General features: G+C 38.4%; 1 protein-coding gene across 1 annotated transcript in view; it reads left to right on the top strand.

Moving 5' to 3' along the window:
- Window positions 1-18197, top strand: part of LOC149177043 (putative plastid-lipid-associated protein 2, chloroplastic) — a 30689-nt gene that overhangs the window by 11727 nt on the left and 765 nt on the right. Inside the window, exons 2-3 of the mRNA XM_089421653.1 lie at window positions 17579-17896; window positions 18058-18173. Coding sequence (XP_089277779.1) covers window positions 17579-17896; window positions 18058-18173 — 434 coding nt within the window. The remainder of the gene's footprint in view (window positions 1-17578; window positions 17897-18057; window positions 18174-18197) is intronic.

Below are 18197 nucleotides of genomic sequence, written 5' to 3'. Positions count from 1 at the left end.
TTACTTGTGCATTCGTAGGTTCTGTAACAGGATTGCAGACAGAGTTCAAAAGAACATACAGAGGAGAGAATGATTTATAGGAATCATCACGGGTCTTAGAATCCAATTGAAGAGACAGAGTGAAGCTTTGGAGAGAAGGAGCGAAGTGAGAATTCACAGAGGAGTTAAGCTCAGTGAAGTTGAGCAGTAGAAGCAGAAAGCGAAACCCTGAAGAAAAAACCCAAATCGTAGAGAAAATTGAAGAAACAACGTAAAAATCAAGTGAAAAGGGACGAACAGAGAAGTGAAGTATCAGTGCATATCAACCATTAGATCTTTAAGATCAACGGCTAGGATTAAGTGGCAATGGCGGAATCATTTTGGAGACATCGAAATCGGACCTTGGAAAGTTGCGAAGAGAGATTGCGATATTCCGATGAAGTGCAGGCTGTTGGATCATATAGTTGATCAACGGCGGAGATCTGATCACTAATCACAATCGGAGTGGTTAAGGGCTGGAGGTTATTGGAATGCCGATGTGCCGATATGCGATTACGTGATATCGTCGATCGAAGATCAGATGTATCAACATTTCAGAGATCGAGGAGCGCTGCGATAAGGCTTTGAAGTGGGAGCCAAACCTGACGATATTTATATATGCGGGTTTATAAGATTTGAGATCCAGATTTGTGTTCCGACGGAGTTTTCCTTTGTATTTCCCATTCATTCCTGTGTATTTCGATATTTTGTTGTCCCAGGGTTTTTAAAGGAAAAGCGAAAGATTAATGCTCTCGAGACTGTAAAAGGCTCCGACAGGGTTATATGGGCGCATTTGTTATATTTGAAGTCCAATAGTTTAATCGCATATCGGGTGTGGAGGAGGTGTGTATTATTGTGACCCGCGAAGGAGCTGATACCCAATTGCGATAAAGGTGGATCCTCGAAAGATGTGCAGAGGCTGTATAAAACAAAAAGGTATGTTTGGTGGCATTTCCTTTGTAAAAGGTTTTATAAGGAAAATAGTGCCGATAGAAGGTTTTATGCAATAAACATATACTAACCAAGCATAAAGAAGGGAGGGTTATATATATGCGGGTAAAGGGATAATGAAGGTTATGAGGAGGTTTAAAGTCCCGATAGGAGGTTTAAGCCAGGTGATTGAGTTCTGATATAAAGGAACTGATGAATAGGGTCTTAACCATTGATGGTTGTAGATTTGACTCCTTAGAGAGTTAAATTCTTGGGACAGATGTGTTTATGCATTTTACATGCATATTGTGGGTGTAAGCGGGGTATCCCTACGTCATTTGTGGTTTCTGAGCAGAATTGTAATCAGAGTGGGGAAAGATTTCCTATGAAAAGGAGTTTGCACACAGAAGAAGGTAATGTGCATAAGTTAATTGATGAATGATAGAGGCTACAACAGAAAATTGTAGGGGAACTTTTGGAGTTCTTGGGAGACTGTAGATGTTCCAGCAGAGGCTTGGAGTAGACAGGAACAAAGGATTCCTTGAAGAAAAGTGAGAGCAAGATTGCTTAGTACAAGTTCTGAAGGAAAGAGGACTTGGAGACGAAACAGAGGACAATCCATTCAAAGTGCAGAATAATGGGAGAACAAGATCATACATAGATCTTGGAGGTAAGATAGTGCGTTTTGTTTCAAATTGAAATTGAAGATTGTGGTTTCAGATGAAACATCTCAACAAAGGACAGCAAGAGAAGCTGTGAGAGGAGAACTAGATGTGTTCTTGAAGGCAAAGTAAGGAAAACACTCTGAAGGAAAAGTGGCAGTGAACCTGAAGAATCCAACAAGAGATTGGATAGAGAGAGGACAGTTGAAGTGTTCTCAAGGGAGAGTAAAAGATTGCAAAAGCCTAGAAGGAGCAAAGGTGTTGCTCAAGAGGATGTTCCAAATAGAGGACCCATGCTTACCAAAAAACTGAGTGAGGAAAGCTTAGTGAGGTAAGATTGTAGCGAGGAGGACTAGTTGTTGCAGAGGCTTGTTGCAGATGAGTGAGGAGCTCATGAAGAAAGAGGAGAAGAAGATGACTACTGATAGTCATAATAGAGGTTCAAAGAGAAGCCACAACAGAAGATATGAGAAGAAGAATGCCAAAGCAGATGGCAAGAGACTGAGTCAAGAGGAGATTGACAAGGAGTTGGCTGAGATGAGAAAAGAACTTGATGTGTTAACAATGCAGCTAGAAGAAAACTAGAGACAAGGTTGGGTATTAAGGAAGAAGGTAGTGGAGTGGCATTGTAGGTTTTAACCCCATACAGAAATTACCTGCATACAAATTCTAAAGCACAGAAAATAAGCAATGCGAGATCATAACACATAAAACACATATACACAGAGATTTTCCCTTGGATCTCAAAATCGAGACTACCAGCTTGATTTTTCATTATATTCCTTTCCATGTTACAATACATATTTATACATGCCGAAGCATCCAATACCATGGACTGAAAACCATCGCGTCCAATACCATGGACCGAAAAACCATCGCGTCCAATACCATGGACCGAAAAACCATCGTGTCCAAAAAACATGTGCGAAAATCATGCACAAAACCATAGGTGGGTCCGCCCAACCTAACATAGGGTCGCGCTACCCCGGACCCCATAAAGTGGGGTTACGAGTGCCCTTCAAACCCCCTGTTAACTATGTGGAAAGAATATAACACAACCCAACATTCTCCCACTTGTTGTTTTCTTTCCACAGGGGGCCACAAGAGAGCTTAGTCATTTTCCCAGCCCTGAAATGCTCATTGTCTCTCTAACCCAAGAGAACTTCTCAGAGCTCACGGATTTTGTCAATGCATCTGCAGTATTCTTCAAAGTGTCCACCTTTACCAGCAACACCTTTTTGTCTTCTATCATATCCCTCACAAAGTGATACTAAACATCACTTTGCTTTGTCTTTGAATGATATGCAGGGTTCTTTGCCAAGAAAATTGCACTTTGGCTGTCACAGTCTATCCTTATAGCTTCCTATACTAACCCCATACTTGAACACAATCTCTGCAACCAAACTGCTTCCTTGCTTGCATGAGTGGCTGCCATGTATTCTGCCTCTGTAGTTGATAGTGCCACTACAGATTGTTTCTTACTCATCCAACTGACTACACCTCCAAATAGGTTAAACACATACCCACTTGTAGATATTCTCTGATCTAGATCTCCAGCCCAGTCTGCATCAACAAAGCCACAAATATCCAACACTCTGTCCAATCCTGGTCTTCCTTGGTAGCACAGACCATAATCACTAGTGCCACGCAAATACCTGAAAACCCGCTTCACTGCTGTCCAATGCTCCTTTCCTGGTTTTGACATAAACCTGCTCAATACTCCCACTACATGTGCAATGTCTGGTCTAGTACAGACCATTGCATACATCAGGCTACCGACTGCACTTGCATATGGAACACGGGACATGTCCTCTTCCTCTTCTTGTGTCTTGGGACATTGTTCAGCAGATAACCTCACACCTACAGGAATAGGAACCTTCACCAGTTTCCTATCCTGCATATTAAACCTCTACAATATTTTCTCGACATACTCCTCTGGTTTAACCAGAGCTTCCTCTTTACCCGATCTCTTTTAATTTCCATGCCCAAAATATAGTTTGCAGCACCAAGATCTTTCATGTCGAATTTGGAGGACAATTGGGTCTTCAAATCTTGGATAATTTATTTGTCATTTCCAACCAACAACATATCATCCACATACAAGACCAGATAAATAACACGGTCACCAATTAACTTAAAATACACACAATGATCTGCTTTGCTTCTGGTGAAGCCAAGTCCCCGTATAAATGTATCAAAGGTATGATACCACATCCTTGGTGATTGTTTTAACCCATACAGAGACTTCTCTAACTTGCATACTAGTTCTTTCTTACCCTTCGTTGCAAAGTCTTCAGGTTGCTTCATGTAGATTTCCTCTTCCAGATCCCCGTGAAGAAATGTTGTCTTCACGTCCATCTGTTCTACCTCAAAATCAAAAGAAACAACAACAGATAAAATTAATCTAATAGAAGTTACCTTGGAAACAAGAAAAAAAAGAGAAAAAATATCACCAAAATCAATTCCCGGCACCTGGGAATAACCTTTTGCTACCAACCGAGCTTTGTATTTCTCTACTTTTCCTTCTGCATTTGTCTTCTTTTCGAATGCCCATTTTCTACCAATGGGTTTCCTTCCAGCCGACAAATCCACCAGATCCCAAGCCTCATTTTTGTACAAAGATGCCATTTCATCAACCATGGCCTCTTTCCAGAGTTTTCCATCTTCTGAATCTACTGCTTCCTTCACAGTTCTGGGATCATTCTCAGTAATAGATAAAGCAAAATTTGAACAAAAAGTAGATGGACTATACCTTTCAGGCTGCCTTCTTTCTCGAGCTGGTCTTCTCACAGCCGGAGTTTGTGGCTCTTCATCTTCCGATTCCTCCTCTGCTGTAGAGTCTGATTCTTCCTCCTTTAGCTCAAACTCTATCTTCTCAGGTTCCTTTCATTGGACTTCATGTTTAATAACATATTTCACCTCTCTGAACACCACATCTCGGCTATACACAACCTTCCGTGTGACTGGGTTCCAAAGCTTATAACCCTTTAAACCATCCTTATACCCAATAAAGATGCAGTTTTCAGATTTACTATCCAACTTGGTTCGTTTCTCCTTTGGAACATGTACATATGCATCACATTCAAATACCGTCAGATGTGAAAGAGGGTTTCTTACCAGTCCATACCTCTTCTGGAGTCTTATCCTCCAACACTGATGAAGGTGACCTATTGACCAAGTAACATACAGTATCCACCACCTTTGCCCAGAATTCCTGTCCTAACCCGACACCACTGAGCATGCTTCTTGCCTTTTCTATCAATGTCTTATTCATTCTTTCTGCAACTCCATTTTTTTGAGGTGTATATGGAGTAGTCTTTTGCCATGCTATACCACACTTCTTATAGAATTCTTCAAATTCCTTACTGCAAAACTCTCCACCGTTATTTGTCCTCAGCACCTTTATCTTCTTCCCTGTCTGGTTTTCCACCAGAGCCTTGAATTCTTTAAACCTGTCAAAGACTTCATATTTCTTATTAAGGAAATATATCCATGTATTCCTTGAGAAGTCATCTATAAATGATACATAGTACATAGATTTACCCAGTGATGGAACCTTCACAGGTCCAAACACATCACTGTGCACAAGTTTTAATATCTGTTTCACCCTCTTAGTACCAGAGGGGAAACTCACCCGATTCTGCTTCCCATATACACAATTTTCACAGAAATCAAAATCCAGAGAGTTATTACTCATACCTTCTACCATACCTTTACCATGAAGTATCCGAAGGCCCTTTTCTCCAATATGTCCAAGCCTTTGATGCCACAACATGGTCTTCTCTCCAGAGACCACTAGATTTTCTGCTCCACTTTCAGGAACCACAGAACTATTGCACCCATCAATAACAGTGCTACCTTGTAGCTTGTACAAAGTTCCAATCTGAACTCCCCCGCATCAATACCAGTCATCCCCGAACCATCTTGCAGGTATCCTTCTCGAACACTGTTTTTACACCTGCATCATCCAACTTGCTAACAAAAATCAGATTTCTGGCTAATGCAGGAATATGTAGAACACCTGGAAGCGTTCTAACCCTTCCACCTTTCAACTTCAACTTTACTTTACCACAACCAACGATTCTAGACTTCCTATCATCCCCCAAGAAGATATCACCACCATCATATTTCTTATACTCGCAGAACCACTCTCTATGGGGAGTGAAGTGAAAGGATGCACCTGAGTCAATCAACCATGCCTCATGATCTACATGTGTACTTGAAGAGGCCAAGTACACATCCCCACCTTCATCTGAGGTGGTTTTCGCCTCTGCAGAAGGAGCCTCATCAGATCCCTTTCCTTTGTCAGGAGCTTTAGATTTACAGTCCCTTTTGTAGTGCCCTTCCTTTCTACATTTCCAGCACACCACCTTTACAGGTTTTCCTGGAAATTTAGATCTCCCTTTAGATTTAGATCTCCCACTCGATGACTTATTTTTGTTTTTGTTCTGGGTCCGCCCTTGTACAGACAAGGCATCACCATTTTGGCTCTCCATATTTTTGCATCTCATCTCCTCCGTCAGTAAGGATGAGATTATTTCATCAAAATGCAAGGCAGTTGCATTGTTACCTATTGCAATAACCAGACTATCCCACGAATCTGGTAGAGAACACAACAAACTGATGCACTTATCTTCATCTGAAATTTTAATATCAACAGATGCTAACTGACTTACCATAGTATTAAATGCATTCAGATGCTCTATCATTGAGTCTCCATCCTTCATCCTCAGGTTATATAGTTTTTTCTGCAGGAACAGTTTATTCCCCAGAGACTTAGATTGGTACAAAGTCGCTAACTTGTCCCACAAAGCCTTCACCATAGCTTCCCCTGATACATTCAGTAATATCGAATCTGAGACACACAATCGTATTGTGCTCTTTGCCTTCCGATCCAACTTCTTCCATTCTTCATCGGACACATCCGTTGGTTTAGTATCCGAATCTACCGCGATCCACTGGTCTTTATCCACCAACAAATCCTCCATCTTAAGTTTCCACAACTCAAAACTCTGACCATTAAATTTCTCGATCTCTATATTTCCACTGCTCGCCATCTTCTTTCACCACCAGAATCGATCTCGTAGATCTCCCACTGAACAGGGTCTACCACAGGCCCGAGCGAAACCCCTCAGCAACAAAGGCGTCCCCTTGAAGCCAAAATAGCTCTAATACCAAATGTAGGTTTTAACCCCGTACAGGAATTACCTGCATACGAATTCTAAAGCACAGAAAATAAACAATGTGAGATCATAACACATAAAACACATATACACAGAGATTTTCCCTTGGATCCCAAAACCGGGACTACCAGCTTGATTTTTCATTATGTTCATTTCAATGTTACAATACATATTTATACATGCCGAATCATCCAATACCATGGACCAAAAACCATCGCGTCCAATACCATGGACCAAAAAACCATCACGTCCAAAAAACATGTGCGAAAATCATGCACAAAACCATAAGTGGGTCCACCCAACCTAACATAGGATCCAAAACCAAAATTTTCCGGGGCGTTGCCCCGGACCCCATAAAGTGGGGTTACAAGTGCCCTACAAACCCCCTGTTAACTATGTGGAAAAAATATAACACAACGCAACAGGCATGAGATGTAGAGAAGGCTACAGCAAAAGCAAGTAAAGTGGTTGAGGGGAAAACTCAAGGAAGTTGAGTTAGAAATGGAAGAGTCCATTTGTGAACCAAAACAGGGAGAAATTCTGGGAGAAAGTGAAGATGAAGACTTGAAGACTGAAACTTCAAGTGAGGCCAAAGGGTCACATGGTTTTAAATCTGAAAATTTGTGTATGTTTGCAGGTGAAACATGTAAAGAAAGACAATTTGCTGATATTGTCATAAAGGAGAAAGAAGACAAGCAGAATCTAAATTCTGTTATGGAAGAAGATGAGATAGATAGGTCTCATATACAGTTGGGGAAAGATATCAAGAAACCAAGTGAAGGGCTTGAAGAGATTGAAGAGGAGACCACCGAAGAATTTCTGAGTCATAAAGAGAACTTGGAACAATAAGGAGATATGATGGTTGAAGCATCCAGTGAGACCACAAGGTCTTATGTTTTTAAAACTCATAGTTTGTGTATGATGGCAGGTATTGTAGGAGAAAAGCAACCTATTGAAGATATCCTCCGAGTAGATGAAGATTTAGAAGTAAAAGGTGACAAACAAAACTTCTCAGAAGAAGAAGAATTTCACTGCATATAGAAGAAAAAGTCTATGGATGAATCTAAAGAAGCTGTCATAGAGATGAAGAATCAAGATCTTATTCTGATGAAGAATGAAGGAATACTGTCTCAGAAAGGTAATCAAATGAGTTTGATTAATGTTATTGATGAAAACCAAATATAGGAGAATGTTAATGCAGATGGCGAGACAAAGATAAATCTGGGAGAAGAGTTACAGAGGGACAGTAAGGCAAAATGTATTGAAGAAAAAGAGACTATGTTAGCTGAAAACATAGTAAAGGATCATCAATTCACCATGATGATAGGCACAGTGGAAATAGCCGTGGAAGCTGTTGAGATAGTCAGAAAAAGAGAAGGACATCTACTGAAAGATGTTAAGGAAGAAGAAGACTATGCAAAAGACTTAGCAAAGGGAAAAAGGACATCTGATGATTTATCAATAACAAAGGAAGGTATGGAAAATTGTGTGCAATTTCCAAAATCTACTCCAATTGAAATTATTGAGTTATATAGAAAATTAGATTTTCAAAGAAGGGAGTTGGAAAAATAGAGAATAGATGTTCAAGAGAGATTGCTGAAAAAGGAAAACAAAAACATTGTCATGAATGACAATCATAAGAAAAAGGAGATGGATATGAAAGTTCAGCAGATTGACACTGCAAAGGAAGGAGTTCACTACGGTGGAAAAGAGCAGGAAGACATCATTAGAGTAGATGATGTGGAAGAGAGACTAGTTGATCATCTCACGAGTTCTTTTGAGAATTCAACACAGCATACTGATGTGCTGACAGAGGAGAAGGAAACAGAGTAGCAAACTGAATTGTTGCCAAAGGAAGATAAGGCACATAAGCCTTATGTTTTTTATTTTAACAGGTGTTTTGTGGGTGTAGATTTAGTTGCAGATGCTAGAGAAAATTTGGCACAGATGAGCAGCCAAATCAAAATGAAAGAAGAAGATTCCGTGGAAGAACTTAATCCATGGAACATAAATGCTAAATTGCTGGAGAGAATGCTGGAAAGTCATGATTCAGTGTAGACAGAAATAATCATGAGAGAGGGTAAGGATGATAGGGAGGCAGTGACCAAAGAAAAAGTTGGAACAAGAGAAAAAGAAGAAGAAAAAGTAAACCAACAGTTGCAAAGTGAAAGTAACCAGCAGCAGTTTGAAGAATTAGTGGACAGCAACAACAACCTGAAGCAAAGAGAAAGAGGAAGAAGTAAGTGGCAGAGTATGGACCAGCCCAAAGATGTGATGGAAAAAGAAATTGAAGAATTGTGGCAGCTAATGATGAAACAGGCCATAGGGAGGAAAATGGTAGCAACAGGAAGAATGATCAATCAGAGCATGAAACTAATTGAAAAAGAGAATAAGATATAACAGAAGACAATAGAAGTACAACAGCAGCAAAGGAACAAGAAATTTGGACAGTTACAAAACAAAGTATGGGATCCAGGAAGACAAAGATGAGAAGCCACATGATCAGGAGATCATGAATATTTTCTACTTTGGGAGTCTGATGCAGGAGCATTCAACCCAAAAGAAAATCATTGTAATTAAGTAAATATAGGGGGTCATGTATTTTAAGGAAGTTGGATTCCTGAGTGTTGAATTAATGTAATATTTAGGCTTTTGAGTGTATAGAATAGGAATTAATAAGACAATGTGAGATGTTTTGTAAATGCTCTCAAATAAATTAGAACATGAGTGGTTAATAAAGACAAAAGAGTTAAAAGTCAATTAGGACTCTTAAAACAGTTCCATGATTCGAGGAACGAGAGAGAGCTCTTAGGAATTATATGGAGATTAGAAGTGGACATAAAGGATAGAGGACATCTAGGAGTTAGTTCAGTAGATTTAGGAATCGAACCAGAATTAGTTCAAAGAACCTTTCTGATATAAATGTAAGCTATGGGCAAAGCTCAGGAGGAGGCCACTGATAGTTGAAGATCAGGCCTGTGCGAGACACAGAGTCTCGAATGTAATCATTTGTTTATACTTATATATACAAATATTTATTCCTGACTGTGTCAGTGTGTGAAACGAGTATTTCATGAATGAATTACTTGTGAATTTGTAGGTTCTATAACAGGATTGTAGACAGAGTTCAGAAGAACACGCAGAGGAGAGAATGATTTAGAGGAATCATCATGGGTCTTAGAATCCAATTGAAGAGACAGAGTGAAGCTTTGGAGAGAAGGAGCGAAGTGAGAATTCATAGAGGAGTCAAGCTCAGTGAAGTTGAGCAGTAGAAGCAGAAAGCGAAACCCTGAAGAAAAAACCCAAATCGCAGAGAAAATTGAAGAAACAACGTCAAAACCAAGTGAAAAGGGACGAACAGAGAAGTGAAGTATTGGGGCACATCAGCCATTGGATCTTTAAGATCAATGGCCAAGATTAAGTCACATCGGCGGAATCCTTTTGGAGACATCGAAATCGGACCTTGGAAAGTTGCGAAGAGTGATTGCGATGTTCCAATGAAGTACGAACCGTTGGATCATATAGTTGATCAATGGCGGAGATCTGATCACTAATCGCAATCGCAGGGGTTAAGGGCTAGCAGTTATTGGAATGCCAATGTGTCGATATGCGATTACATGGTATCACCGATCAGAGATCGGAGGTATCGGTGTTTCTAAGATCGAAGGAGCGCTACGATAAGGCTTTGATGTGGGAGCCGAAACCGGTGATATTTATATATGCGGATTTATAAGATTTGAGATTCGGATTTGTGTTCCGATGGAGTTTTCATTTGTATTTCCCATTGATTCCTGTGTATTTCGATATTTTGTTGTCTCAGGGTTTTAAAGGAAAAGCGAAAGAATAATGCTCCCGATAATGTAAAAGGCTCCGAAAAGGTTATATGGGCGCGTTTTTTATATTTGAAGTCTGACAATTTAATCGAATATCGGGTGTGGAGGAGGTGTGTATTATTGTGACCCACGGAGGAGCCGATACCCGATTGCGATAAAGGTGAATCCTCGAACGACGTGTAGAGACCATATAAAACAAAAAGGTATGTTTTGTGGCATTTCCTTTGTAAAAGGTTTTATAAGGAAAATAGTGCCGATAGAAGGTTTTATGCGATAAATATATATTAACCAAGCATAAAGAAGGGAAAGGTTATATATATGCGGGTAAAGGGATAATGAAGGTTATGAGGAGGTTTAAAGTCCTGATAGGAGGTTTAAGCGGGGTGATTGAGTTATGATATAAAGGAACTGATGAATAGGGTCTTAACCATTGATGGTTGTAGATTTGAATCCTTAGAGAGTAAAATTCCTGGGACAGATGTGTTTATGCATTTTACATGCATATTGTGGGTGTAAGCGGGGTATCCCTATGTCAGATTCCTAGCAGACAAATGATAATATAGATTATTCACTTCTCTATAGAAAGATGCATCTAAATAATGATTACTTTGAATAAGAAATTAAACAAAGTAATGTGAAAACATATCGCATAACATACTAATATTTATCATTGACATATCTATAAAATATAACAATTCTAGATCGTTTAGAAGTGACATAATACAGAGTTGTTTGAAACATGAGAATATATCAACAATAACAATTCAATGGAATGCTAATTACATAAAACAAGACAAAAGAACAATGATAGAAGTACCATATGCATTTGAGTCTCATTATGAAAGTAACAACCTGGTTCAATCTTCTTATTCTAGAAACTCCAAGAAGATACAAAAATGCAAGTCTTTATGAAGCTCTTTCACAACAAGTATGAACCTTAATCCACGACTTATAAAAAGAATAAATTAAGAAGTGCAGAAGTGCAAACTTCTCAAGTCTAGTTTTATACAAATTGAGGACCCTTTCTAAAATGACATGAAAGGGTCTTTATAGTAAAATTAAAAACAAACTATCCATAAAAATTGCTGAGAGTTGTTGGAACTGCCTTCATCAAAATATGGGATTTGAATTTCAAAAATAGAATTGCGATAACCTTTGAAGAGATTCATCGCATCTATTTTTTCTCTTGTATCTTCAATCGACAAATCGAGAGCATGGTTTGGATTTCTGGAGGATGACTCAGCCTGGCGTGTAACTGTCCTGCGTATGTGGCATCTGAGAGCTCGGGCATCATGCGATCAACGACATCAACAAGGCACTTGATAGTCATCTGTTGGTTGTGTGGCTTGACCAAAAAGGACCAATGCGCATCCCAGTTAAGACCTTGTACTTTGTTGAGTTGCTCCTCCTTGGTGTCCAAATCTTGCTTCCATTGCTTCTCTAAAACTTTCGCCTTCGAAATTTTACTTGGGGAACAATCAAAAATTAAATTGGCACCATATAAGTTATCATTCACCAACTCAATAACATTATTCATTATAGCCCTGGCCCTGGAGGTATCTCTTTTTGCTTTTATCAACTGTGTTTCCCATTCTGAAAACAATATCTCTTTATGAGACTCTTCAATTTTAGGTAATTTAGCAGCTCTTCCATCTTCTATGCTTTGCCAGGAGAGATAATTTGTGACTTTATCATCTGCATCTTCAAATTCTAACCTGGTATTAACTACTTGGTCAATCAGTGATGTCGTTATGATGCATAATGGATCAATAAGAGATATTTTCTGGCAGAGTAGATTCAGCTGTTGAGATAAAGCCTTATTTGCCTCTAAGGCTTCCTTTTTAAACTCTTCAACCTTGGGATAATCTTTGAATTGTCCCAAAGAGAGTTGTAACTGTGTGATTTGCTCTTCCTTAGATTTAATCTCTTGCTGATGTGTCAATTTAAGCTGCTCGAGCTCTTGAGACAACTGTTGTTGTCTCTAAATGGCCTGCTGGTCAATTTTCTGTTTTTCCAAGTTTAATTATTCTTCAAGCTGCTCACTCTTCTATTTCTCTACCATTAACTGTTCCTCAAGCCGAATAATCTTTTGATACTCTACTGCCAACTGTTCTTCAAGGTGATTAATCTTTTGATCCTTTTCTTTGATCACTTGATTCACTTCAGTTGCCTTATCAATTGTAGCAGTTGTGTATGCCCCAACAAATTGAGATAACTTAGTCAAATCCTCAGAAGGATTGACCTCTGAATCTTTCCATATGACATCCATAAATTTAGATTAAGCAAATATGGATGATGTTTGGTCTATTTTCCTCCTTTTTCTCTGCCTCTTGACTACAACCCTGTGTTTTGGGCTGTAAAACACATCCAAGGGTGGAATCTCCTCAATATTTAATGTAATCTCCCTTGAAGGATTTTTAGGGATTATTTCTATCTCTTTTCTAGCTGTGTCTTTACTAGGTGTCTCTTCAATCACAATATTAGGAATAATGGGCCCTTGTGTTTTGGGAGGCACTGATGTGATAATGTTTTTAGGATCATTCTGACTTTTGATCTATTGATCAAATTGCTCCCATTCTTTAATCAATATGGAATCAATGTGAACATCAGTGTTTAGTTGTTCACTGGCCTTATCACTTGTTTCAACTTCTCCAGAAATATTTTCTATACCCTGCTCTCCGATGTGCTCTGCTTGTTGAATTATTGGTGTAGTACTTAATAAATCCAGAGGTACTATCAGTAACCTCTTTGCCCTATATTCCATGAATATTTCCATTTTCTCAGCACCCAATTTGAATTTTGCCAGATGACTTACTGTTGAGAATAATTCTGCTGAAGAAAATAAGTCATCAAACTCATCTTCCTCATGCAAGAATTTATTAACTTTCATCTGAGTGGTGAAATTGAAAGCAACCTTCGTTGGGTCATATTGTCTTTTAGGGATAATAGCTAGACTAAGATCCTTTGTCTTGTTTTCTTCTTTCTCGACATGTTTAAAATCATGTAATGAGTAGGTGTCGCAGTGAAGATGAAAGGTAGGCCACAACTGTTTCTTGGATTCTTTAAGATTTTTAGACATCCCTTTTTCTACTATCTAGTAGGCTACTTCCTTAGCTAATAGCTTACCTAGAATGTAAAGTGGAAGGACATGAGGATCTGTAATGCTGCCAAAAACCCTAACATAGGTGAACATCTCTTCCTCGAACCAATTTTCGATTAAGATTAAATTAATGCTAGCCTCGTCAGACAGCCAAGGAGCAAGATTATTAAAGATAGCTTGATGGATAGGTAGGATGAAACCATGGAAAATACTGTATAAATGATTCTTGTATTCAGACTTCCATAAATATTTATGATAAATATGAATGGGGGTTGGATCCTGAACAGTCCATTTCCAACCTAAGATAGGAAATTCGGAATTAAAACAAATTGTGTCAACTATGTAAGCACTCATATGGAATGGGGGAATAACTCGGGTAGTGACAAATCTGTTCTTTCTATAATCCAATATTTAACTAGCCATTTTATCCGATAGAATAGTTTCCCAATCCATCACAAAGGAGTTTATCACTGCTTCTATCAATGGAACCATTTCAATAGAAAATCTAGCAGAATCGGGGCTCCCAAAGAGTCTACACATCATAGCAACAACATAAAAATATGGAGATGCTAAGGAGTCCACAGAATACATACTAGATGATTCATGTTTGTGCTTGTTAGGAAAGTGTCTCCATTGCTTGATAGGGTCTGATTCAATCTCATTCTCCTTGGCGAAAGCTTCCAGGAATGATTTGTTGTAGTGTCGTTGGGGATCTGGCAAGTGATACATTCTCTTGACATCTTCAGGTTTGAAGGATCCAAACATCCTTCCATCAGCTGTGAAGAAAGCTCTGTCCGTTATGTTAATGCTCTCGATTACCCATCTTACCATATCATTATATGGTAAAATATTTGCACGGGCCGCTATTCGATGGAGGAAAGAGCTGGCCAAATCATTGAGTGTGTTTTTTGATTTATCAGTTCCATCAGCTGTTGCTTCTTCTTCTATCTAATTCGGATCTTTATTTTCAAGCAAAGCATATATGCCTTCCCACGAGGTATTACCAAAGCCTAGATAGGTAGTATCTGAGATTAACGCCAATTTTCCTTGTCCTTCCACTGTAAGGGGAGCCTTTGTCTTTTGAGCTCTCTTAGACATCTTGACTGACTATGTGATTCTGGATTTACACTACAAAATGAGAAATAGGAGCGTGATAGGCAAAAAACTTTGAGAGAAACCATACAACTAATTACAGACTAAAAGTAGTTATGTGCATTAGATGCAAAAGATCTCATATAGTACATAGTCACAAAGGATGAAATCCTTGAAGGATTGTAACCATAACTACCTCTTAATACATTATCGTATCCTCATAACGTGAAACTTTAATGATGAATTAATATATATCGCATCGCAAGTTTTCCAACGGTCCTTTTAGAATAGGTGTCACAACTTTGCGATTAGCGATTGTATTATTTTAATACGTGTAGAGCCATCGCATATCACAAATTGGGAGTTACAAGCGCTATGTCCAAAAGAATTCCTTGTATTTTTGCGATTGCGATAAGTGATGAGCTGGCACGTAGAGTTGGCGGGTTCCTTTCAAACTTGGAAAATTATGTTTTTCCTTCATAAATCATGTTTTCCTTTATAATTAACATTGTATCGCGAGTCTTCATAGTATATGTTACTTGCTTCTATTGGGAGCACGATAAGCGATATGTGATCACGATAGTTATATCGCATCACAAAGTTTCAACGGAGTGGTTTCAATGTTTTCCTATGGATTGGCGATATGCGATATGCGATAGCCTTATCGCATTGCAAGGTTTCAACAGAGTGCCCTAACTTATTCCTTAGGATTACCGATATGTGAAATGTGATAGTTATATCACATCACATGTTTATAAATGGATCATTTCAATTTAAAACTTTGCGATGAGGAATTTTGAGATGACTTTGATCTCATCGCAAATTTTCAAATGGATGTTCATTGGTCTTAAGCAATTTCGATTTGCGAGGAGCGGTTCCAAACACTCATAAAGCAACTTTTATATGAAAAGTATGGAAAATCTAATTTTACTCAAAAGGTTTTATTGCTTTTTATATCCTAAAGGGGACCTATTTCTTATTTAGCATCTTTGTACTAAGATTAAAATTTTGGAATGGGGGGGGGGGGGTTGTTATATAGCACAAAAATTGGCGATTCACTGGAAGAACTAGTTATCTCTGAATAAAATAATGAAATTTCTAACACTTTCTTAAGTAGAATCAATTGAGGAAAGGGAACTATCTTGGAATTGGTTAGATAAAAATTCTACTCTGATTAAAACAAAGATATCAATTTTGCAATTTCTTTTACAAACCCTTATCATAAATAAAAATATTTTTTTGGTTTTTTCAAGCTTTAATTGGTTGTTAAAGATAAAGTAGGGGGCTCCTCCAACTTAGCTTTTAAAATTTGCTCTTTTGTCACAGGTAGTGCCACTACTGCCAGCAAACATCTATAGTCTCAACAGCGTTACCATTTAACCATCAACTATTCGTTGTCCCATCCATCTAAGAGTATAATCTTTTAAAGATAAATTCAGAAAGATATATCTACATATATATTTTTTCATATTTTATTTGATTAAAAGCCATTGCCCTGGTTTGATAGCCATAAGATGACAATGCCATTAACTGGTTGTAATTAAACTGAACAAGCTGGCTCAAGATGAGACCCCTTGTCTTTTGATTATAAGCCATTACCCTGTTTTGCTATGCAGTATTGGTAATGTCAGCTTAATTAGTTCCCTATGATCATGGTAAGCAGGCTCGTAATGAGACCTCTTATCTTTTAATTCAAATATATTTTAGAATTACACTCTAAAAAATCATAAACCTAGTGGATGGGGTGAATGCTTGACTCCTTAAGAGTTTATGGATGACATTTATAGATTTGTAGATGCTTAGTTGGAGAAAGTCTTTACCTTTTTATAAATAATTTTTCTCAACTGATAAAACTCAAAATGATTTACTATGTTTTCAAGGTTTGAAATATTTCACAAATTTAAAGAGGATTTAAGAGTTTCACCTTTTTTTATTATCTAATTTCCAAAACTGTAATCATTTCCTTAAAAGTTTCTACTTTTTAAAAGCAAGTAGTCACAATATTCTTTCAAAGAGCTTTTCAATAGTAGAAAGCCAATGGTAGACTATTTACAACATTATTTCTAAAAGAAACCAAAATTTGCATAAAGAATATGTACAGGTAAGAAGGGGTTACCTCCTTAGGAAAAGAATTTCTTTAAGATAAGCCCATTCACAAGAAGAGAATCTCTCTTTCTTGATAGGTCTTACAATGGAAACGTTGATGAGCCTATATTTTTAACAATCTGAAATGATCCAAGCCACATCTTTTGAAATTTGGTATGCTTACCTTTGTCTTCATGTGCTTTGTCCCATTTCAAAACGAGATCACCAATCGGTAGTGTTTTTGAGCCGGCAGAACTTGTATCAAAAGAAGATTTAATGACTTGTTGATGTTTAGCATGAGTAATTTTTGCCTTTTCTCTTTCCTCATCCAATTTAAGAATTTGATCAAACGTTAATTAAATAAAGGAAGAAGGAGTTTCTTCAATGAATTGTACTAGGGCAAGAGATGAGAGGGCTAAATTTGGTGGAATTACAGCTTCTTTCCCATACACTAAGTTAAAAGGAGAAGTACCTATTGAGGCCTTCTGAGTTATATGATCTTCCCATAATGCAAATATTAAAGATTTATGCCAATTCTTTTGGTTTTGATCAACAATTATTTTTACGCCGTAAGGCGTTTCCCTCTGAGATCAACTCCCCTCTCTGCCTACCTGTCATCTTGTAAGCCACAGGATTATATGTTAGACGATTGCAACCATTTCAGCCGTTGATCAGGATTGCCCAAACGGTTTGGGCGTCTCATCGAATACTTTCATCCGGGCAGCAGGGTTTGTACCTCAGATCAAACGCTTGCCCTCGCTCTGGATTTGGTTTCAGGCTCGCTGTTCTTGCCGGTCTTCGTATTTTTCCTCTGCGTATTTACTCCACTGGATCATAGGCTGCTGGATCATGCCATCAAAGGCGGCGCCATCAGATGCGATGTGCAGCAGATCAGGTCTCTGAATGCGAGTGCAGGAACAGAGCTTTCCATGGAGACTCCAGAGGTTGGGAGCACTGATCAACTAAAAATAGCCCTAAAAAATTCCTTACAAGGTTAGCTTATTCTTACATGGGTATGTTATGCTTTCTGTTATTGAATTTGGGGTCCTTATTGCATTTTGGATGATAACAGTAATTCGGAGCTGAAGGATTTAAGCCTTTTCTGAAAGTAAATTGCTGATTGCCCGTTTGGGTTTTGTGAATGTCAATGCAAGGCCTGAACAGGGGTGTTTTCGGCGTTCCAGTGGCTAAAAGGACCGAAATAGAGAAGCTTCTAATGCTGCTTGAAGAACAAAACCCTGTACACAATCCTACTGAAAATCTCCAAATGGTAAATGCGTTTGTATTTCAGTGT

This window comes from Pinus tabuliformis, chromosome 4_1 (genome assembly GCF_031772625.1).
Source record: "Pinus tabuliformis cultivar Carrire ecotype Pingquan chromosome 4_1, CPIR1, whole genome shotgun sequence".
NCBI lineage: Eukaryota > Viridiplantae > Streptophyta > Pinopsida > Pinales > Pinaceae > Pinus > Pinus tabuliformis.
Note: the sequence above shows the minus strand (reverse complement) of the source record. Positions and strands in the feature narration are given on the sequence as shown.